This window comes from Bubalus kerabau, chromosome 1 (assembly GCF_029407905.1).
Source record: "Bubalus kerabau isolate K-KA32 ecotype Philippines breed swamp buffalo chromosome 1, PCC_UOA_SB_1v2, whole genome shotgun sequence".
NCBI lineage: Eukaryota > Metazoa > Chordata > Mammalia > Artiodactyla > Bovidae > Bubalus > Bubalus kerabau.
Genome location: NC_073624.1, coordinates 61,007,648 through 61,031,583, shown reverse-complemented (window position 1 = coordinate 61,031,583; position 23,936 = coordinate 61,007,648). Strand labels below are relative to the sequence as shown.

General features: G+C 37.8%; 1 protein-coding gene across 3 annotated transcripts in view; it reads left to right on the top strand.

Moving 5' to 3' along the window:
- The window catches only part of NEDD1 (NEDD1 gamma-tubulin ring complex targeting factor), a 296,141-nt gene extending 279,809 nt beyond the window's left edge, over positions 1–16,332 (top strand). For all 3 annotated transcript variants that reach the window (XM_055576697.1, XM_055576705.1, XM_055576687.1), the window contains 6 exons: positions 826–873; positions 2,030–2,232; positions 3,271–3,424; positions 4,605–4,761; positions 14,750–14,816; positions 15,262–16,332. In XM_055576697.1, coding sequence (XP_055432672.1) covers positions 826–873; positions 2,030–2,232; positions 3,271–3,424; positions 4,605–4,761; positions 14,750–14,816; positions 15,262–15,366 — 734 coding nt within the window. In that variant the 3' untranslated portion in view covers positions 15,367–16,332. The remainder of the gene's footprint in view (positions 1–825; positions 874–2,029; positions 2,233–3,270; positions 3,425–4,604; positions 4,762–14,749; positions 14,817–15,261) is intronic.
- The last annotated feature ends 7,604 nt before the right edge of the window (positions 16,333–23,936 follow it).

The window sequence follows — 23,936 nt, the reverse complement described above, 5'->3', positions numbered from 1 at the left end:
TTTTTTCCTCAATTTCTTCATCTTTTAAATAATACTTTTGCTTTTGTTAGGAAAAAATGAATAACTTCTAAAAATGTGTGTTGTATGATTACTAGATGTAATACACACATGCAGACAGAGATTTGAATGAATGGAGATATGAATGAAAGTCCTATGGAGATATGGATGAAAGTCCTACTCATATGATAATCATGTATGATAATTCATTGGCCATTTGAATTTCTGGGGAATTTTTAAATGACCTTTCCCCATTTTTATGTTAATCTATTAAAATTGAGATAAGCAGTTTTTGGTTGTTATTTGATAAATGAATAATGAAATATTCTTAAACATATTCTGTCATTGAAAAGATATTGATAAAACCTTATATTTTTAATTAACATTGTATTGTTTGCAAAATATTTTTACATTATTTCAGTTGATCCTTAAAACAGTTTTCTGAGGTGGTTGGGACATTATCCTCATTATATAGGTACAGAAACTGAAGCATAATTGTATTAAAGTCATGTCCAAGGTCACAAAACTGTTAAGTGGTACAGGTAGACCTGGATGACAGGTCTTTGGAACCTTCTCCAGTGCTTTTTCTAGTATACCTTGTTGTCTCATTAAATGACTCTATATCATAGAATTATCTTTTCATATTTGCTACTATGCATGAAGGTAAAAGAGTGAAAAGAGAATTTTTAGGAGTGCTAGCTTTACCTTCATTTAGATTTTTCTTCATAAAATCATTAGTCTCTGAACTCTTTAGGGAATGGATAGGAAACCTAAATTGTTGTGGCTTCTTTTGCATTTTTTGAATTTTATTTTCTAATTTTATTATAGATGCTGTAGTTAGCAAAGGAGGTGATGAGTCCATCGGCAAAGGAGATGGTAAGAACTGTTGAGAAGTATTTTTTATCAACGTTAAAAGTGATTTTGTGTTATCTACTTCTGTGTAACAAATTACCCCAACATTTTGAAGCTTAAAAGAATATTTATATCTTATAATTGTGGATTAAGAATCCAAGCATGGCTTAGCTGGATGCCTTTGGCATCAGGTATCTCATGATGCTTTAACTAGGGTGTCAACAGGAGTACAGTCATCTCAGGGTATGACTGGGCAAGGATCTGCTTCCAAATTCATTCATGTGGCTGTTGGCTAAAGATACCAGTCCTTACTCATGTGGGCAGCTGACAGCATAATAGCTGACTTCACTCAGAGCTGGTGTGAGATGGAGAGGGCACTCAGGATGGACGCTAAAGGACTTCCCTAGTGGTCCAGTGGTTACGAATCTGCCTGCCAATGCAGGGGACAAAGGTTTGATCCCTGGTCCAAGAAGATTGCACATACCGCGGAGCATCTAAGCCCGTGCACCACAACTACTGAAGCCCATGCCTTAGGGCCTGTCTGTACGCCTCAACACGAGGAGCCGCTGTGGTGAGAAGCACATGTGCAGTAATGAAGACCCAGCACAGCCCAAAGTAAATAAGTAAAATATTTTTTTAAAGATGGAAGCCACAGTGTGTTTGAAGTGAGGTCCACTACTTTTGCTACGTGCTCTTTTTTGGAAGCAAGTTCCTAGGTCCAACCCACATTTTAAGGGAGGTGATTTTATGAGGCTGTGGATCCTTGGGAGGAGGCAGGGATCTTGAGGAGCCATCTTAGAGACTGTCTACCAAGATCCACCACAGATACATACCAAATTGACAGTTTTATCAAACATTTTTATTGACTAAAACAGTCATCATGCTTTGCAGTTTTCGGCATATCTTTACATACAGTTTCTCTTTTATACCTCATCCTTTAGGGCAGTGGATATCATCATTCATACTTATAGATCACTTAAACAGTCACAAACAGTTTTACAACTTTTACCCCAAAAACTCAAATGAAGTAAGAGGTAGAGCTGACAAGTGAACTTGTCTTCTGAATCCAGATCCCATGTCTTCCTACTGTATTAACATACCTATTATGTTAAGTGCTTTTCTTAAATATGCAAGACTGGGGACAGTCCATGTAAGTGCTGGCTTTTTTCTTCTTTTTCAGGCCTTGACTTTCTACCACAGTTGAACTCAGTGTTTCCTCCAAGAAAAAATCCAGTAGTTTCAAGCACTTCAGTATTGCATTCTAGTCCTCTTAATGTCTTTATGGGGTCTCCTGGGAAAGAAGAAAATGAAAATCATGATCTGACAGCTGAATCTAAGAAAATGTATCTGGGAAAACAGGAATCTAAAGACTCCTTCAAGCAGGTATCTGCCTGTAAATGATATTGAACTCACTGCATGTGTTTATTACTAGCAAGTATAATGCATCTCATCACTAGAAAGCAGACAGCTGCCACTGGATATGTCCTAATTATTGACAGTGCTGTGCACTTACTAGGTGGAAAATATTCTTAAGTCTTGATGTCACATGCTAAAAACTGAAGAATACTTTTGAAATCTGTCTTTGGATATATTGGAGGTAACAGCAGGTATAATCTTACACTGTTTTTTCCCTAAGACAAGATACTTGATTTAACTGTCTGTAAGAATATTTTATCCCTGAATTCTTTTAGAATGTATTTCCATTGCAGCACAAAGCACCAAGTTGGTGCTTTTACCCTAAGTCTTAGAGCAAATTGACGGTGCTGAGAATGTGATTCATCATCATTACCTTCTGCTGTAATCTAGTAGGGTCTGTTGTTTAGTATGTCTATTTTCATATTTATCTCTTAGAATGGTATTGAAAGGATATTTAAGAAATATGAAAATCTTTTGACTTATTTTTCAAATATTCCTGACTAGTTATCACATGAGAGTTTGGGGATTTATTTTTTATTTGCTTTTTGGCCTGTGATTGCCATCTTAAATGATATTCAACAGCAGATTCTTAGTAAATAAGCTTTTCCTTGTCATCATCAAAATCATCAAAATTGTTTTTGATTAGTAAAGTTAATTATTTTGCCATGGCCCTAGCAACATTTTCTTTTCTCCTTCAAGATTCCTTTCTGTTCTTCCTTTTACTGACCCTATTTACTGGGGAAAAATAGAGAAAAGTAGATACAAATTATATGGGTAATATGGATAAAACCAGAATTTTTTGACTTTTGTTATTGGGGTATAGCCAATTAACAATGTTGTGATAGTTTTAGGTGAACAGCTGTGCATATACGTGTATCCATTCTCGCCCAAACTCCCCTCCCATCCAGGCTGCCACATAACATGAACAGAGTTCCATGTGCTTTACAGTAGGTCCTTTGGATAAAACCAGAATTTATATATTAATTATTTATTTTAAATGTGAAGTTTGCAAAGTTGATCTCCGGTGCTGAAACTGGAAATCTAAATGCCTCTCCATCATCTAACCAAACAAGAAGCCCTGAGAAATTTGAAAAGCCAGAAAAAGAAATTGAAGCCCAGTTAATAAATGAACCTCCAGGCAATGGATCCTCAACTCCAAGTAAGAACATAAACTTCTGATGTTTGAGTGTTAAGTTGAAAACTCCCATTATTTAACTTGTAAAGGATAAGTTGACAGTGATCACAGATGAAAAAGTTATAGGAATTTAAAATTTGTGACCCTAGTGCGTGACTTTCTTACTGCTGCTGCTGCTGCTAAGTCACTTCAGTCGTGTCCGGCTCTGTGCGACCCCATAGACGGTAGCCCAGCAGGCTCCCCTGTCCCTGGGATTCTCCAGGCAAGAACACTGGAGTGGGTTGCCATTTCCTTCTCCAATGCATGAAGGTGAAAAGTGAAAGTGAAGTTGCTCAGTCGTGTCCGACTCTAGCGACCCCATGGACTGACTGCATGCAGCCTACCAGGCTCCTCCGTCCATGGGATTTTCTAGGCAAAAGTACTGGAGTGGGATGCCATTGCCTTCTCTGGACTCTCTTACTAGAAGACAGTAAAACGAAAGGTTAAATTCAACCACATTAATTTGGTATTCTTTGGGTATGAATTTCATTTTCAATCCAATATGTAAATGTCTTGTCTACTGCGGTACAGATAGGAATATAATATAGGGTCATTAACTACCTGAAAATGTCTTTTTCTTTTTCCATATTAAAGTTCTGTCTATATAGAGTTCATGGCAGAGACCCTAAAAACTTGGTCACATTTAAAGCAATATTAGGTTTAGCGATAGGGGTTATCTATACAAAATAACTCTTTGTATAGAAGGAGCTCTTTTATATAGATACCTGTATTTTGAGGTTTCTGTGGGTATGTTGCATTAGCTTAAACTCTAGGGCTTTGCCTGAGAACTACTTTACTCCTATGTCCCTTCTGTTTGTTTCTAATAGTCTTGGTTTATCCAGCAGCTTGTCACATTCACTTTTTGTAAGAGAAAATGGTTCAGTGATCCTTTAAGACTTAATTCCTCTGTCAGATGTTATTACATTAGACAGTTGGCAATTTATATATATATATGAATGACTATTAGAAATAATGTCATAGAAAGTTTCTAAGACTTGTATTCCAGACAGTGAATTTTTCTAAATGTCATGGGAGCACTGCTTTTTTTTTTTTTTTTTGGTGGGGAGGTGGTGTTGCCAGTTTTTCAGGCTTTCTCATGCTGAATCATATTTGATGTCTCTTAGTCCAAGCTGACTATTAATATTTTCTCAAATTTTTATTTCAGATCCAAAGATAGCATCCTCTGTCACTGCTGGAGTTGCTAGTTCACTATCAGAAAAAATCGTTGATACCATTGGAAATAGTCGGCCAAATGCACCGCTGTCATCTGTTCAGATCCGTTTTATTCAGAACATGATACAGGAAACCCTGGATGACTTTAGGTAATTGGGAAATTACTCTTTCTATCTAGACTTTGACTAGCTTTTATTGTTGGGTGTAAAACCGTACCTATGAGTAATGGTGGTGGTGACTACTTTTGCCTGGGTTCTAGGATCTGTAAAAACATAGAAGACATGATGAGTTTTGTGACTCTTTAAGTGCCGAGTTTATTTTCTATCAGCTAGGGAAAGGCACCTTTCCCTGGGGCAGCTATCAGAGGACTTGAGAGTGTGGCGGCTAGTTCCGCTGTGAATTTTTTTATCATTAAAATGTGGACAGATTCTGATAGGCTCAAATGGGATTCCTACAGTATTTATAGACTGCCTGTTAACTATGCTATGTGCAGTAATATGGTAGAGAAAGACATTTTTAAAGGAATTCTGAATATTTTCAAATAGAATGTGTCAGAATATACCTGGTGGCTCAGACGGTAAAGAATCTGACCCCAGCACAGGAGACCCAGGTTCGATCCCTGGATCAGGAAGAACCCCTGGAGAAGGGAACGGCTACCCACTCCAGTATTCTTGCCTAGAGAATTTCATGGACAGAGGAGCCTGGTGGGCTATAGTTGATGGGATCACAGAGAGTTGGACTCAACTGAGCAACTAACACACACAGAGAACATTAACACAGAATTTTAAAAAGTTCTTGCCTGTATCGCCCTTGTCTTCTCATTCTGAATTTTGAACATTGTAAGAATGTTCTAGAATGTTGGTTCCTTTTACCTGTCTTCTCAATATATTTTGAAAGCTCTTTTCAATTATCAGAATCTTTTTACGTTTTTTTTTCCCTTTCTGACCTTTACTTACTTAGTACTCTTGCTCAGATTTGGGATATCATGAGCAAGAATGTTGGAGAAGATGTGCAGTTTTTGTTGTTACATGTTTCTTTTTAATGTTAAAAATGTTTTGAAAAAAAATTAAATGTTAAATATATTTCTAAAGAAAAATAATCAATTTGACTTTTTAAATTAATTAATTAATTAATTTAAATGAGAGGATAATTACTTTACAGTATCATGGTAGTTTTTGCCATACATGAATCCTGGAGAAGGAAATGGCAACCCAGTCTAGTACTCTTGCCTAGAGAATTCCGTGGACAGAGGAGCCTGGTGGGCTGCTGTCCGTGGGGTCACACAGAGTCAGACACAACTGAAGCGACTTAGCATAGATGCATACATTGGAGACAACCCACTCCAGTATTCTTGCCTGAAGAATCCCAGGGACCCCAGGGGCTGCCTGGTGGGCTGCCGTCTGTGGGGTCACACAGAGTCAGACATGACTGAAGTGACTTAGCAGCAGCAGCAGCAACATGAATCAGCCACGGGTGCACATGTGTCCCCCCATCCTGAACCCCCCTCCCACCTTCCTCCCTACTCCATCCCTCTGGGTTGTCCCAGATCACTGGCTTTGAGTACCCTGCTTCATGCATCAAACTTGCACTGGTCATCTATTTTACATATGGTACTATACATGTTTCAATGGTATTCTCTCAAATCATCCCATCCTCGCCTTCTCCCACATAGTCCAAAAGTCTGTTCTTTATATCTGTGTCTCTTTTGCTGTCTTGCATATAGGGTCATCGTTACAGTCTTTCTAAATTCCACATATATGTGTTAATATACTGTATTGGTGTTTCTCTTTCTTCACTCTGTATAATAGGCTCCAGTTTCATCCACCTCATCAGAATGGACTTAAATGCATTCCTTTTTATAGCTGAGTAATATTCCATTGTGTATATGTACCACAGCTTCCTTATCCTTTCATCTGCTGATGGACATCTAGGTTGCTTCCATGTCCTGGCTATTGTAAACAGTGCTGCGATGAACATTGGGGTACATGTGTCTCTTTCAATTCTGGTTTCCTCGTTGTGTATGCCTAGCAGTGGGATTGCTGGGTCGTATGGCAGTTCTGTTTCCAGTTTTTTTAAGGAAATCTCCACATTGTTCTCCATAGTGGCTGTACTGATTTGCATTCCCACCAACAGTGTAAGAGGGTTCCCTTTTCTCCACACTCTCTCCAATATTTATTGTTTGTAGACTTTGATAGCAGCCATTCTGACCAGCGTGAGATGATACCTCATTGTGGTTTTGATTTGCATTTCCGTGATAATGAATGATGTTGAGCATCTTTTCATGGGTTTATTAGCCATCTGTACGTCTTCTTTGGAGAAATGTCTATTTAGTTCTTTTGCCTACTTTTTGATTGGGTTGTTCATTTTCTGATATCATTTTGACATTTATAATGTGCCTCGTATGTATTGGTCCTGAGGATACAAAAACAGGTGATCTGCCCACAAAGATGTTATAGTTTAATTAAGACAGGCATAGTGTGTCCTGCTGTGATGTGTGTTTCTTTGATGTGAATTAGCTCATTTGTAAATAGGGCAGCGATGATAGTATGATGAGGAAGTTTTCTTGGTTCGTGTAACAGCTGTCAAAACAAAGAACGTGAACACAGGTAAAGGCTGCAAGCCGCCTGTCTATGTCCATCGCTCTCTCTTCCCTTCCTCTTAACTTGATTTGGCTATGTGCTGTGTGTTAGGAAGTGCTTATTTTGTGATATTTTTCCCCATCTTTGGGCATTTTATTTTTGCCTTCATGCTTGAGAGCCCCAGTCCTTTCTCTTATCTTCTTTCCCCTTTTATCAAGTAACCCTCACTTTTTTTTAGGGTAAAATCTTTGATTATTCAATATTTAAGCTGTGTTAGTATTTTTATTAGGGTTTGTTTCTGTTAGCACTCTGGTTGCAAAGTTTGTATAGATTTTGAGTGATCTTCCAGAGTTCTTTTCCTTTAAATTGTGTTATTTTCTTTTTTTTTTTTTCAGTGTTATGGTAAGAATACTTACTATGAGATCTACTCTCTTGGAACTTCAAGTGTATAGCATAATGATATTGTTAACTGTAGACACAGTGTTGCACAGCAGGCCTCTTGAACTTACTCATTTTGTGAAACTGAAATTTTCTATTCCTCAATTAGCATCTCCCTGTTTCCCCTTCTCCCCAGCCCCAACACCCACAATCCTGTTCCTTGCTTCCATGAGTTTTATTAGATATCTCATGACTATTTTATTAGACATCTCATGCAAACGGGATTATGCAGTATTTGTGTTTCTGTGTCTGGCTTATTTCACTTAGCATTGTGTCCTCCAGGTTCATGCGTGTTGTCACATGTCACAATTTCTTTCTGTTTTAAGGCTGAATAATATTCCGTTATATGCACATACCACATTTAAAAAAATCTGGTCCTATTATTTTCCATACATAGTTTTTAAAAATATGAGCTATTTCAGGAATGTGTCTGTGGGGAAAAAAATAGCAGAATTGTCTGGATACAGCTGTAATATAATGTGGAACAAAACAGTTGTTGAAAACACAGAAAGGGAGCAGTTACATTGGGGCAAATTTAGAAAGAAATCACTGTCCTGCCTTCAGCTTTCAGCTTGCGTTGTGTGCCTGTACCTAGGGAGTGAGGGCGGCGAGGGGCCCCTCTCCACTCTTCTTCCCCTCTGTCACCCATAGGCAGCCTCTGCTTAGAAACCCGGTGAGGACCCGGAATGACTCAGAGGATTTCTGTAGATTCAGCTGCTCTTACTTCAGCCTTTAGTAGGTCTTGCCAGCCAGACCTTACTTAGAACAAGCTACAGATGGGGCTCTCTGCTAGCTGTTCCCCCTCAGTCTGGAGGCCACCTTTTCCGTGAGGGCCTTCATGCTTCAGGGGGGTTACTCGGTTCTCCTCTGCTGCCCTGTCTTCACCAGGCTCTGTGCATCTGTGCCCCAGGGGCACTCTCTCTGAGCCCTCCTGCTTTGCCCCTAATTTTTACAGAGCATTCAGTGAAGGCCTATGGTGAAAAGTTGTTGAGTGAATGGTGACTTTACATTTGGCTGGGATTCCTTGGGATTCTAAGCTTGTGGCAGTCTTCACTTGGCCTTTAAAAGTTTCATCTAGTTCTCTTTACCCTGTCAGTGGCAGCTTTCTTTACATACTGCTCTTGTCAAGGATGAAAACAACTGTGGGTCTCTCTTCTGGAGGGACTCAAAATTTTCTGGATTTAAATTCACTTAGATTTCTTTGTACTCTCAAAGTTGAATTTATTTTCAAATGTATGATTTTATAGGTTATCTGGCTTGTGCTCATTATTAGAGTTGGAGAGCTTACATCCTAAGCAGAAGCCTGCAGGTTTACTTCTGTTGTCTTTCAAGATTTAAGTTTCCTCTGGCAAGCAAATCACTTCTGGGTTTTTAGTTTGTTTCTGGTTTTTTATCTTGGTGGGTTCTGAGCTTTAACCTCCAATTCTAAAGCATCACAAGGCCTCCCAGATCCATTTCTCCTCTTTAGCGGCCACTTTATGTTTGGTTTCCTGCCATCTAATTTCAGTACAGGCACAGCTTAGGAGTCAAAGATGTCTTGAGGGGAAACTGCACAGTTTCAGGTTTGTTTTCTACTGATACCACCTTCCCAGAAACCTTGCAGCTCTGGCTGCCTTGGGAGTTCTGAATTCTAATACTCCCCAACCCAGTGAGACTGTCTCAGACTCTCGGCCACTGCTTTCCTCCCCGTCTCTTTTCCCCATACTGTGGAATCAGCTCACCCCCCAGAGGTGAACAGAGGTAGTTGTGAAGCTTATCTAGTAGATCCCCTTGTTTACAAGACTGTAAAACTACCAGCCCTGGTTACCTTAGTGGTTCTATGATGCCTTCACTTCTTGTTTTTGTTACTTTGTGTTTCAATACAGCATTTGTCATAGTTAAAAACAGAAGAGAAACTTTTTAAAAAGTACTTTTAATTGTTGCGATAGAAAAAATAAGATACTTGGGAATAAATCTAAGGATGGTAAAGATCTGTTTAGAAAAACATTTAAAAATGTATTCAGTTCAGTTCAGTTGCTCAGTCGTGTCCGACTCTTTGCGACCCCATGAATTGCAGCATGCCAGGTCTCCCTGTCCATCACTAACTCCCGGAGTTCACTCAAACTCATGTCCATCGAGTCGGTGATGCCATCCAGCCATCTCATCCTCTGTCGTCCCCTTCTCCTCCTGCCCCCAATCCCTCCCAGCATCAGAGTCTTTTCCAGTGAGTCAACTCTTCGCATGAGGTGGCCAAAGTACTGGAGTTTCAGCTTTAGCATCATTCCTTCCAAAGAACACCCAGGGCTGATCTCCTTTAGAATGGACTGGTTGGATCTCCTTGCAGTCCAAGGGACTCTCAAGAGTCTTCTCCAACACCACAGTTCAAAAGCATCAATTCTTTGTCACTCAGCTTTCTTTAGAGTCCAACTCTCACATCCATACATGACCACTGGAAAAACCATAGCCTTGACAATACGGACTTTGTTGGCAAAGTAATATCTCTGCTTTTGAATATGCTATCTAGGTTGGTCATAACTTTCCTTCCAAGGAGTAAGCGTCTTTTAATTTCATGGCTGCAGTCACCATCTGCAGTGATTTTGGAGCCCAGAAAAATAAAGTCTGACACTGTTTCCACTGTTTCCCCATCTATTTCCCATGAAGTGATGGGACCAGATGCCATGATCTTTGTTTTCTGAATGTTGAGCTTTAAGCCAACTTTTTCACTCTCCTCTTTCACTTTCATCAAGAGGCTTTTTAGTTCCTCTTCACTTTCTGCCATAAGGGTGGTGTCATCAGAATACCTGAGGTTATTGATATTTCTCCCGGCAATCTTGATTCCACTTGTGCTTCTTCCAGCCCAGCATTTCTTATGATGTACTCTGCATATAAGTTAAATAAGCAGGGTGACAATATACAGCCTTGACGTACTCCTTTTCCTATTTGGAACCAGTCTGTTGTTCTATGTTCAGTTCTAACTGTTGCTTCCTGACCTGCATATAGGTTTCTCAAGAGGCAGGTCAGGTGGTCTGGTATTCCCATCTCTTTCAGAATTTTCCACAGTTTATTGTGATCCACACAGTCAAAGGCTTTGGCATAGTCAATAAAGCATAAATAGATGTTTTTCTGGAACTCTCTTGCTTTTTCCATGATCCAGCGGATGTTGGCAATTTGATCTCTGGTTCCTCTGCCTTTTCTGAAACCAGCTTGAACATCTGGAAGTTCACGGTTCACGTATTGCTGAAGCCTGGCTTGGAGAATTTTGAGCATTACTTTACTAGCGTGTGAGATGAGTGCAATTGTGCGGTAGTTTGAGCATTCTTTGGCATTGCCTTTCTTTGGGATTGGAATGAAAACTGACCTTTTCCAGTTGTGTGGCCACTGTGGAGTTTTCCAAATTTGCTGGCATATTGAGTGCAGCACTTTCACAGCATCATCTTTCAGGATTTGAAATAGCTCCACTGGAATTCCATCACTTCCACTAGCTTTGTTCATAGTGATGCTTTCTAAGGCCCACTTGACTTCACATTCCAGGATGTCTGGCTCTAGATGAGTGATCATATCATCGTGATTATCTTGGTCATGAAGATCTTTTTTGTACAGTTCTTCTGTGTATTGCCACCTCTTCTTAATATCTTCTGCTTCTGTTAGGTCCATACCATTTCTGTCCTTTATCAAGCCCATCTTTGTATGAAATGTTCCCTTGGTATCTCTAATTTTCTTGGAAGAGATCTCTAGTCTTTCCCATTCTGTTGTTTTCCTTTATTTCTTTGCATTGATCGCTGAGGAAGGCTTTCTTATCTCTTCTTGCTATTCTTTGGAACTCTGCATTCAGATGCTTATATCTTTCCTTTTCTCCTTTGCTTTTTGCTTTTCTCCTTTTCACAGCTATTTGTAAGGGCTCCCCAGACAGCCATTTTGTTTTTTTGCATTTCTTTTCCATGGGGGTGGTCTTGATCCCTGTCTCCTGTACAGTGTCACGAACCTCTGTCCATAGTACATCAGGCACTCTATCAGATCTAGTCCCTTAAATCTCTTTCACTTCCACTGTATAATCATAAGGAATTTGATTTAGGTCATACCTGAATGGTCTAGTTGTTTTCTCTACTTTCTTCAATTTAAGTCTGAATATGGCAATAAGGAGCTCATGATCGGAGGCACAGTCAGCTCCTGGTCTTGTTTTTGCTGACTGTGTAGAGCTTCTCCATCTTTGGCTGCAAAGAATATAATCAATCTGATTTTGGTGTTGACCATCTGGTGATGTCCAGGTGTAGAGCCTTCTCTTGTGTTGTTGGAAGAGGGCGTTTGCTATGACCAGCGCATTCTCTTGACAAAACTCTATTAGTCTTTGCCCTGCTTCATTCCACATTCCAAGGCCAAATTTGCCTGTTACTCCAGGTGTTTCTTGACTTCCTACGTTTGCATTCCAGTCCCCTATAATGAAAAGGACATCTTTTTTGGGTGTTAGTTCTAAAAGGTCTTGTAGGTCTTCATAGAACCGTTCAACTTCAGCTTCTTCAGCGTTACTGGTTGGGTCATAGACTTGGATTACTGTGATATTGAATGGATTGTCTTGGAAACAAACAGAGATCATTCTGTCATTTTTGAGATTGCATCCAAGTACTGCATTTCAGACTCTTTTGTTGACCATGATGGCTACTCCATTATTTAACTCAAAAATGTATTAGAAAGCTATAACAAATACATGGGAAGATACTGTGAAGCTATCAGTTCTTTTAAATTGGTCTACAAGGTTGAATATAATTCCAATCAAATCCCAACTGGGTTTTTTGGAAGAAGATGATAATTCCAAAATGTATATGAAAAATGGAAGATCTGGGAATAACCAAGGCACCAGAGAAGAATAAGGTTGAAGGGGACTAGTTTGTCAGATAGATAAGCTATAATTAAAATAGTGTAGCATTAGCACAGAGTGGACAGATTTTGCAAAGGAATCAAATGTATCCCAAAGAAGCATATATGTATCCCATATATACATATATGTGGAAATGTGATATATCACAGAGGAAATGTATAGATCCCTGTTCCATGTTATTTAAAAAATCAGTTCCATACAGAGTAAAAGTTTAAATAGAAATGGAAAAAGTTTAGGCATTGTAGAAGAATTTATATATGACTTTGGGTTTAGAAAATTACTTAAATATAAGAGGGTACACTACCTATAAAAATAGATTGGTAAATTTACATTAATATTAGGTTAGTAAATTTGAGAATGTCAGTAGGAAGTGTTCATCCAGGACACCATTAATAAAATGAAAAGACAAAAGATATCTGCTGCTAAGTCACTTCAGTCGTGTCCGACTCTGTGCGACCCCATAGACTGCAGCCCACCAGGCTCCCCCATCCCTGGGATTCTCCAGGCAAGAACACTGGAGTGCGTTGCTATTTCCTTCTCCAATGCATGAAAGTGAAAAGTGAAAGTGAAGTCGCTCAGTCGTGTCTGACTTTTAGCGACCCCATGGACTGCAGCCTTCCAGGCTCCTCCATCCATGGGATTTTCCAGGCAAGAGTACTGGAGTGGGGTGCCATTGCCTTCTCCGAAGGATATCTGCAGTACTCATATAACCAATAGAGGATCAGATTATATAAAGAACTGTTATGAATAATTTCTTTTAAAAAGACATTGAATAGAACAGTAGTTTAAAGACACAGACAAGCATTTCACTGAAGAATAGTATGAACATAGGGAAAGTTGCTCAACCCTGCAAATTAACCAGAGAACTGAAAATGCAATTGGTTACCATTTCACACCCAGTATATGGAAACACATTTGTAAAAAGTCTGGCAACACCAAGTCTTGGTGTGGATGTAGAGCTAGAGGAACTCTTTTTATTATGATGATGAGCATGTCCATTAATATTACCACTTTGGAAAATAATTTCTATTATTTTGTAAGTTTGAACAGTGTACCTTTCAATCATACCTGTGACTCAGCACATCTTGGATATATTATCTACAGAAATTGGCACATGTGGGTTGGAAGACATATACATTATTGTTTATAGCAACATTTTAATAATAAACACTTAAAAACAGTTCAATTTGACAGAAGAATATACACTAGTACAGATCAATGAATTATAGATACATAGAATATGACCTTGAAAGCATGATACTGGATTATTTTTAACTGTACACTAAAGGCTACATAGGATATAGTACCCTTTTTATAATACTCAAAAGCAAGCATAACAAAAATACATTGACTACAGGTTCTATGTTATGCAAAAATATATAAATACATATATATATATATATATATTTTAAAAAACATTTCTTTGCTCAAACAAATTCGAGAGAGTAGTGACTTCTTTCTTGGACTTCTCTCAAGAGTTAAGTGAGGAGCACCACAGGAAGCTTCTATGATTTTCTTTATGTTCTAGCCCATAATTTCTGTGGCAGGTGACACACAGATATTCCTTTTATTATTTCCTAACTTTTATGTCTTCTCTTTCTTTTTGGCCATGCCACATGGCTTGTGGGATCTTAGTTCCCCAACCAGGGATTGAACCCTAGCCGTGTACTTGAAAGCCCAGAGTCCTGACCACTGGGCCACCTGGGAATTCCCACACTTATGGTTTTGCAGGCATGACTTAATTGCGTTTTATTGAGTAAACCTCTGTTATAAATAGGCTTTTTGCTTTCTGCTGGAAGTTTTTTTTTAATAGCTTAAACGTTGATAATAGTTAAACATTGTAACCTAGAGCATTGTCTGTATTTCACTGTAATATAAACCTGTGTCTTTCCTTAATGATGATTTCTGTATTAAGGAATGTAGTGTAATGAAAGTTCCGGAGGTAGACAGCTGGGTTTATATCCTAGCTCTAACATATACTAGTTGTGTGACTTTGGTTGAGTTACAACTTCTCTGTGACTCAGCTACATGGGTAAAATAGAGGTAGTAATTCTACCTAGTTGTTAAGATTAAATGAGTTCTTAAATCTGAAGTACAAGACACAGAGCCTAGCACATAGTAAATAAATACTGGGTGCAGTGGTATTTTTACTGTTATAATAATTGTTAATAGTAACATGAAATAATAAGAGTATAGTCATTTTCTTGAGTGATTCTAGAATTGGTAAAACTGTTCTAATTCTAATAAATATTATATGTTCTCCCCTAGAGAAGCATGCCATAGAGACATTGTGAATTTGCAAGTGGAGATGATTAAACAGTTTCATATGCAATTGGTATGTATTGACATGTTTTATTGTAAGTGAGCGTAGCTGTGGATCTAAAAAGTCCATGAAAGGGTGACATATTCTTACTTAGTTATATCTAATTGCTAAGAAATAAAAGTGTTTTAGAAATTTAGTAAATAAAATAGATTTTAACTAGTCACCCTTCTTTATAACCTATGATAGTTAAGGCTACTTTTTCACAGCTATTTTTTTTTTTTTTTTAGCAGTAAGTAAGCAAAAACCTTTCCAAATGTGGAAATGTAAGCTTTCCAAATATGTAAATTTTACCAGTGCTCTTTCATTTATATTAGCAAAGTAGTAAGGGTGGTTAAATTGAAAAAAAAATTACTCAGTTAATTGAACATGAGAAAAATGATAGCTGAAAATGCGTAAAGCAGTGTCAAATAAATGTGAAATGCCAGTAATTAAAAAAAAATTTTTTCCCCTTTTCTAGAATGAAATGCACTCTTTGTTGGAAAGATACTCAGTGAATGAAGGTTTAGTGGCAGAAATTGAAAGACTACGAGAAGAAAACAAAAGACTGCGGGCACACTTTTGAAATTTCAGTGAATACTTTGATATTTTGTAATTTGGGAAGGTTCTGACACACAGAACTACATGAAATCAGTATTGTTTTCATAACCTCCGGGAGAAAAAATTTTTTTCAGTAAAAGGGTGTTGGGATTTTATACCAATCACTATTTCATCTTTTCTGTCAAATATATTTATATTTTTATATTAAAAACTGTACACTATGTCATCTGCCTAAGAGGAAAGCCAGCAGAATCTTTATTTTATGAAAGCTTTAGCTATACACTAAGTGCCCTTTTTCATGAAAAAATTGTGCAAAAAATAGGTTATGTATGTTTTTTAATCATCCTTTCTAAACATAATATTTTTGGTTGACAGTTGCCTTCCAAATTTTTTTGGATGTTTAATGATTAAAGAGTTTGATATACCTTCTATTTTTATGGAGAACATAAGTTTAATTGGTGTTTTGTGTTTCTAAGCAATTGACTAATAAAACACAAAGTTGGTTAGTAATTATTTTGTTAACTTTGTGAAGTCAAGTATAACTATTATTTATTACTTGTACATTTGATAAGAAAATTTTCAGATTTTGAATTGCACAGATCACATATCTATTGCATTACTTTTCTATACTTCTAACTGGTCTCTACTCTCATTGATATTTTGTAGTTAATTTTACCTATGAAAACTTTTAAGGGTTTATAAGACTCAACCAGAACTGTGTTATCTGCTGATTATCTCATTAATTAACAGCATAAAATTTATACTGTAATGTTTCAGTCAATATAATTGAACTTAATAATTAGTGAAAATTTCATATTATACTAAGTATTACAGTATTAGTCCATTTTTTTCTTCTCCTAAATGAGGTGTGGTTTATTTTGTTCTGTGGTTTATATCATTAACTTTCTTTAATTCTTTTTTGTGCTGTGTGTAATATTTTTATATTATTGACCCACTATAAAATAAATAAAATAAAAAAAAAACAGTAAGGTTAATTGTCAAAAGAATATACACCTCTTTGACAATATGCGAATGTTGCATGGTGTGATCTACATTTTTAGTGGTATAAGATTAAGAGGGCAGCTGGCTTATTTACCTCTTGTAGTCTCTTGTCCCAAAGATTTAAACTATACCTTGTATATAGCACTCCTGCTCAATTTTAACTTTTGAGATGAAAGTATCTACTAAAATAAAAAAGAAGTCTAGCTGGATTACTAACTTTTTCCTTCCAGGTGATTAAAGATTTTAAGGATATATTTCAGTTCAATTCAGTTCAGTTCAGTCGCTCAGTCGTATCTGACTCTTTGCGATCCCATGAATCGCATCACGCCAGGCCTCCCTGTCCATCACCAACTCCTGGAGTTCACTCAAACTCACGTCTAACGAGCCAGTGATGCCATCCAGCCACCTCATCCTCTGTCGTCCCCTTCTCCTGCCCCCAATCCCTCCCAGCATCAGAGTCTTTTCCAGTGAGTCAACTCTTTGCATGAGGTGGCCAAAGTACTGGAGTTTCAGCTTTAGCATCATTCCTTCCAAAGAAATCCCAGGGCTGATCTCCTTTAGAATGGACTGGTTAGATCTCCTTGCAGTCCAAGGGATTCTCAAGAGTCTTCTCCAACACCACAGTTCAAAAGCATCAATTCTTTGTCACTCAGCTTTCTTCACAGTCCAACTCTCACATCCATACATGACCACAGGAAAAACCATAGCCTTGACTAGACAGACCTTTGTTGGCAAAGTAATGTCTCTGCTTTTCAATATGCTATCTAGGTTGGTCATAACTTTTCTTCCAAGGAGTAAGCGTCTTTTAATTTCATGGCTGCAGTCACCATCTACAGTGATTTTGGAGCCCAGAAAAATAAAGTCTGACACTGTTTCCACTGTTCCTTCCCATGAAGTGATGGGACCAGATGCCATGATCTTTGTTTTCTGAATGTTGAGCTTTAAGCCAACTTTTTCACTCTTCTCTTTCACTTTCATCAAGAGGCTTTTTAGTTCCTCTTCACTTTCTGCCATAAGGGTGGTGTCATCTGCATATCTGAGGTTATTGATATTTCTCCTGGCAATCTTGATTCCAGCTTGTGCTGCTTCCAGCCCAGCTTTTCTCATGATGTACTCGGCATAGAAGTTAAATAAGCAGGGTGACACTATACAGCCTTGACGTACTCATTTTCCTATTTGGAACCAGTCTGTTGTTCCATGTCCAGTTCTAACTGTTGCCTCCTGACCTGCATATAGGTTTCTCAAGAGGCAGGTCAGGTGTTCTGGTATTCCTATCTCTTTCATAATTTTCCACAGTTTATTGTGATCCACACAGTCAAAGGCTTTGGCATAGTCAATAAAGCATAAATAGATGTTTTTCTGGAACTCTCTTGCTTTTTCCATGATCCAGCGGATGTTGGCAATTTGATCTCTGGTTCCTCTGCCTTTTCTGAAACCAGCTTGAACATCAGGAAGTTCATGGTTCATGTATTGTTGAAGCCTGGCTTGGAGAATTTTGAGCATTACTTTACTAGCATGTGAGATGAGTGCAATTGTGTGGTAGTTTGAGCATTCTTTGGCATTGCCTTTCTTTGGGATTGGAATGAAAACTGACCTTTTCCAGTTGTGTGGCCACTGTGGAGTTTTCCAAATTTGCTGGCATATTGAGTGCAGCACTTTCACAGCATCATCTTTCAGGATTTGAAATAGCTCCACTGGAATTCCATCACTTCCACTAGCTTTGTTTGTAGTGATGCTTTCTAAGGCCCACTTGACTTCACATTCCAGGATATCTGGCTCTAGGTGAGTGATCATACCATCGTGATTATCTTGGTCGTGAAGATCTTTTTTGTACAGTTCTTCTGTGTATTGCCACCTCTTCTTAATATCTTCTGCTTCTGTTAGGTCCGTACCATTTCTGTCCTTTATCAAGCCCATCTTTGTATGAAATGTTCCCTTGGTATCTCTAATTTTCTTGGAAGAGATCTCTAGTCTTTCCCATTCTGTTGTTTTCCTCTATTTCTGTGTGGGCGCAGGAGGGCCTAGAGGAGCTACTCCACGTTTAAGGCCAGGAGGGGCAGCAGTGAGGAGATACCCCTCATCCAAGGTAAGGAGCAGTGGGTGTGCTTTGCTGGAGCAGCTGTGAAGAGATACCCCACGTCCAAGGTAAGAGAAACCCAAGTAAGATGGAAGGTGTTGCAAGAGGGCATAGAGGGCATACACACTGAAACCATAATCGCAGAAAACTAGTCAATCTAATCACACTAGGACCACAGCCTTGTCTAATCAATGAAACTAAGCCATGCCCTATGGGCCCACCCAAGACGGGCGGGTCATGGTGGAGAGGTCTGACAGAATGTGGTCCACTGGAGAAGGGAATGGCAAACCAGTCAGTAGTCTTGCCTTGAGAACGCCATGAACAGTATGAAAAGGATATATTTAGTAAGTGTAAAATACTAATAATTACTTCAAGAAATAAATTACTTTGTCTTAGTGGAATACATTTGTATTAAGCTTAAGGGAGCTCCCAGGTGGCACCAGTGGTAAAGAAACCCCCCTCCCAGTACAGGAGACATGAGACCCAGGTTCAATCTATGAGGCAGGAAGATCCCCTGGAGGAGGGCATGGCAACCCACTGCAGTATTCTTGCCTGGAGAATCCCATGGACAGAGGAGCCTGGCAGATGGCAATCCATAGGGTCGCAGAGAGTTGGAGACACTGAAGTGACTTAGCATACAAAGCATAAAGGGATGCTAATATAATCTTTTTTTCCTGACAGGTAATGAAAGCATTATGGCTTGTCACAAATTTTGTCACATATCATTATCAATCAGATTTAGAAGACATAAAAGTGTATTTTGCATTATCCATTAATATTTTCCTATTGCCTTTTTCTTTTTTTTTTTTTTTTTATAGGGGTGCCTTTTTCTATAAATGCACATAATGTATATTAAAAGAAGTTAGATAAATAAAATAATTTTGGTAACCTTATACATACAGATGAAACATTTTTTGTCATGGAATTTAAAAGCTAAGTAAGTAAAAAAAGTTAAATTTTAAATGGTAAAAATGGGAAATCAGAAATTGAATTTTAGCCTGTAGCCAAAATAGAATAATAGGAGATTAGATTTACACAATGCAACTAAATTTTAAAAAGATACAAAATACTTGAAATGGTTTTCAAATACTGAATTTTAAAGAATAAACTCAGAATTCTTTACCTAGAGAAAATATCTTTAAAAATGAAAATTAAAACTTCTTCAGACCTAGAAAGGTTGAAAGAATTTATCACAAGCTAACTTTTGCCCTACAGGAAACATTGAAAGTACCAGATAGAAATCTGCTTCAATGCAAAGGAACGAAGAGCAACAAAATTGGTAAATATGTGAACAAATATAAGGCCTCCCCACCCCCCCCACCCCCGCTTATTTTAAATTATCTTTAAAGGGTAGCGGACTATTTAAAACAAAAATAATAATGAATTATGTGGTTAACATATGTAAAGTGAAATGTCTGACAAGCGTATCTGTCTTCAAGGGTGGGAGGAGGGAAACGAAAACACACCACTCTAAGGTTCTTTAACTGTGGGGCAGAGTACTACTGGGAAGTAGGATGCTACAAGCTAAGCATGTGCACTGTAAACCCCAGAGCAACCACAAACGCAGAACAGTTCTAGTTAGTAAATCAACAAAGACGATGAAATGTAGCCATCAAAAAAAATCCAAAAGAAGCAAAGAACAAGGGGCAAAGAATAAATGGGACAATAGAAAATAAACAGTAAAATGGTAGATTTAAGCAGCAATATCAATAATTACATTAAGTATACATTACCAACTACCCTTATGAAATTGAATTTTTTTATCCAGCTGTATACGAAATAGATGAAATCCACCGAATAGTTTAAATACAAAAAGTTGAAGTAAAAAATTAGTACATGAACTGAATGGAAATAAAAGCAAATTATCATATTTTGTGGGAATCAGCTAAAGCAGTACTTACAGGGAAATTTATATCATTAAATGTCTGTATTAGAAAAGGAAAGGGCTCAATAGCTTCAGCTTCCACCTTAAGTTAGAAAAACAGCAAGTAAAACCCCCAAAGAAAGAAATGAAAAAAGATTAGAGAATACAATGCAAAGCAAAAGTCAGTTGAGGAAATCAGTGAAAGTAAAAGCTAGTGCTTTGAGATCAAACCTTTAGCTAACCAGTTGAGAAACAAACAAATAACCCTAGATTACCAGTATCAGGAATGAAAGAAGTGACATCACTACAGAGATCTGCTGCTGCTGCTAAGTCGCTTCAGTCGTTCGTGTCCGACTCTGTGTGACCCCATAGACGGCAGCCCATCAGGCTCCACTGTCCCTGGGATTCTCCAGGCAAGAACACTGGAGTGGGTTGCCATTTCCTTCTCCAATGCATGAAAGTGAAAAGTGAAAGGGAAGTTGCTCAGTCGTGTCCGACTCTTCGCGACCCCATGGACTATACAGCCCACCCGGCTCCTGCGTCAATGGGACTTTCCAGGCAAGAGTACTGGAGTGGGGTGCCATTGCCTTCTCCAACAATGTGCTACTTAGGTATAAATTTGATACAAGTTATGTATGACCTGTACTCTGAATTCTACAAAACATTACTGAGAGAAGGTAAACCTAAGTAAATGATATGCCAGGTTCATAGACTGAAAGGCTCAACATTGTTAAATATCAGTTTTTCCCATATTGATTTTCCAATTCAATGTAATAATAAAAATTTGAGCAGAAACTATTTTTCTCCTCAGCTATGTCTAATTTAGCTTTTACCTAATCTGGTAAGTATTTAATATCATCTATTTTATTTTTCATCCTAGAATTTCCATTTTTTTATTTTTTATAGTTTCTAATTCTCAGTGAAATCTCCTAATTAAGTATATTGATTTTAGTTTTTTTTAATTTAAATGAATTTTTTTGGTAAACTATACTGAAACAAAACTAGAAAAAAGGTGTGAAGTATATAACATATATGTATGTTTATCGCTTAAAATTAATTTGAATTTATCTTGAGAAAACAAGAACATTAAACAAATGAATTAGTTTAAATCACCACATTAAGGATCATCTCAATAGATACAGAAAGGTATCTGATAAAAGTTACTAATGATTCATGGTAATCTTGTAAACTGAATAGAAGAAATTTTCTTTATGCTGAGAAAATATATCAGAAACCACTGCAAATATTTTGTTTTCTTTTTTAACTGAGATATAGTTAATTTTCAATAGTATGTGTTTCAGGTGTGCAACATAGTGATTCATAATTTTCAAAGATTATGCTTCATTTATAGTTATAAAATATTGGTTATATTCCCTGTGCTATACAGTATTTCCTTGTAACTTGTTTATTTTGTATATCAGTTCAGTTCAAATCAGTCAGTCATGTTCAACTCTTTGTGACCCCATGAACTACAGCACGCCAGGCTTCCCTGTCCATCACCAACTCCCAAAACTTGCTCAAACTCTTGTCCATCAAGTCAGTGATGCCATCCAACCGTCTCATCCTCTGTTGTCCCCTTCTCCTGCCTTCAGTCTTTCCCAGCATCAGGGTCTTTTCCAATGAGTCAGTTCTATGCATCAGGTGGCCAAAGTATTGGAGTTTCAGCTTCAGCATCAGTCCTTCCAATGAATATTCAGGACTGATTTCCTTTAGGATTGACTGGTTTGATCTTGCAGTCCAAGGGATTTTCAAAAAGTCTTCTCCAACATCACAGTTCAAAAGCATCAATTCTTTGGTGCTCAGCTTTCTTTGTAGTCCAGGTCTCATATCCATACATGACTACTGGAAAAACCATAGCTTTAACTAGATGGACCTTTGTTGGCAAAGTAATATCTCTGCTTTTTAATATGCTGTCTAGATTGGTCGTAACTTTTTTTCCAAGGAGTACAGGTCTTTTAATTTCATGGCTGCAGTCACCATCTGCAGTGATTTTGGAGCCCCCCAAAATAAAGTCAGCCACTGTTTCCATTGTTTCCCCATCTCTTTGCCATGAAGTGATGGGACTGGATGCCATGATCTTAGTTTTTTGAATGCTGAGTTTTAAGCCAGCTTTTACACTCTCCTCTTTGACTTTCATCAAGAGCCTCTTTAGTTCTTCTCTTTCTCCCATAGCGTGGTGTCATCTGCTTATCTGAGGTTATTGATATTTCTCCCAGGAATCTTGATTCCAGCTTGTGCTTCATCCAGCCCAGCATTTCGCATGATGTATTCTGCATATAAGTTAAATAAGCCGGGTGAGAATATACAGCCTTGATGTACTCCTTTCCCAACTTGGAACCAGTCTGTTGTTCCATGTCCGGTTGTAACTGTTGCTTCTTGACCTGCATACAGATTTCTCAGGAGGCCAATCAGGTGGTCTGGTATTCTCATCTCTTGAAGAATTTTCCACAGTTTGTTGTGATCTACACAGCTATGCTATTTTATACATAGCAGTTTGTAACTCTTAATCCCCTGTGTCTATCTTACTCCTCCCTTAGTTATTTGCAAGTCTGGAACTGATAACTAATATCTGGATGTCCTGTGCTTTTGTTTCTATTTTACATTATTTCAGTTTTTGATCACATTGTGCCATCTGTTCTTCTTGAATGTTTCTTTATTGAGAGGTTGATTTCATAAAAAATTGTAGGAATTCTTTGAGTCTCAGTGCTATTATCGTCTCTCTGAGAAGTTTTACCTCCACTGTGGCAAGCAGCCAAGTTAGGGGAATGAACATGCCCATGGCACCTTAATGCAATCAGGGATTGGGTGCTTCCTAGTTGAGTTTAAGTTTCTGGTTTATTCTCATGTTTAAGGTTTAACCCTTCAGAGTTCCAAACAAACTCTTGTAGTTCAACAGGACTGTCCTACTTGGCAAGAAAAGAACTCTAATTTTTCTCTCTCCAACTCTTCTTTCCAAGTTCTGTTTTTTACCTTATATCAGTAAGGTTTAGATGTATTAGTTAGCAGTGGAAGTTAACAAAATGCCAGACAAGTTAATGCTGTAGATAATCACTGTATATTTCTAGTAAAGAATTATTTTATGTATTTTATGTATCAAGTTCCACATACTTAGCTAGAGCCCTTAAATCCTACAGAGACAAAAAGATAAAGAGGTAGTCTGTTCATACTTAGATTATTTGTGGGAAAATCAAGGATGTAGCTATGGAAACTATAGTTAGAAGTGCTGAAAGGAAAAAAAAATATAGTTTGGTAGACCAGTAATTCTTAAAATGTGGTTTAGTGAGTGCTGAGAATTTCCAAGATCCTTTTTGGACCCTGTGAGGTTAAAATTATTTTTGTAATGGTACTTAAGACATTGTCTTTTTCATTCTTATTTTCTCATGAGCATAAAGTGAAGTTTTCCAGTGTGGTTACATCACTGTCTTGACACCTAATCAAAGGGGTTCTTGTTTATTCTTGTACTTTCTAGAATTTTCAAAAGTAGCTGTTTGGAATCTTCAATAATTTTTAATAGTACAAAAGATAGCTGATACTAAGAGAATTTAGCACCTGTGTTATGCCTTTTCAAGTGGTATAAAAGACACTTAAGAAGCTTAAAGGCATGGTCTCACATGAGTCTGATATGCATTTATTAGTAATTAAGTTGAGAGAG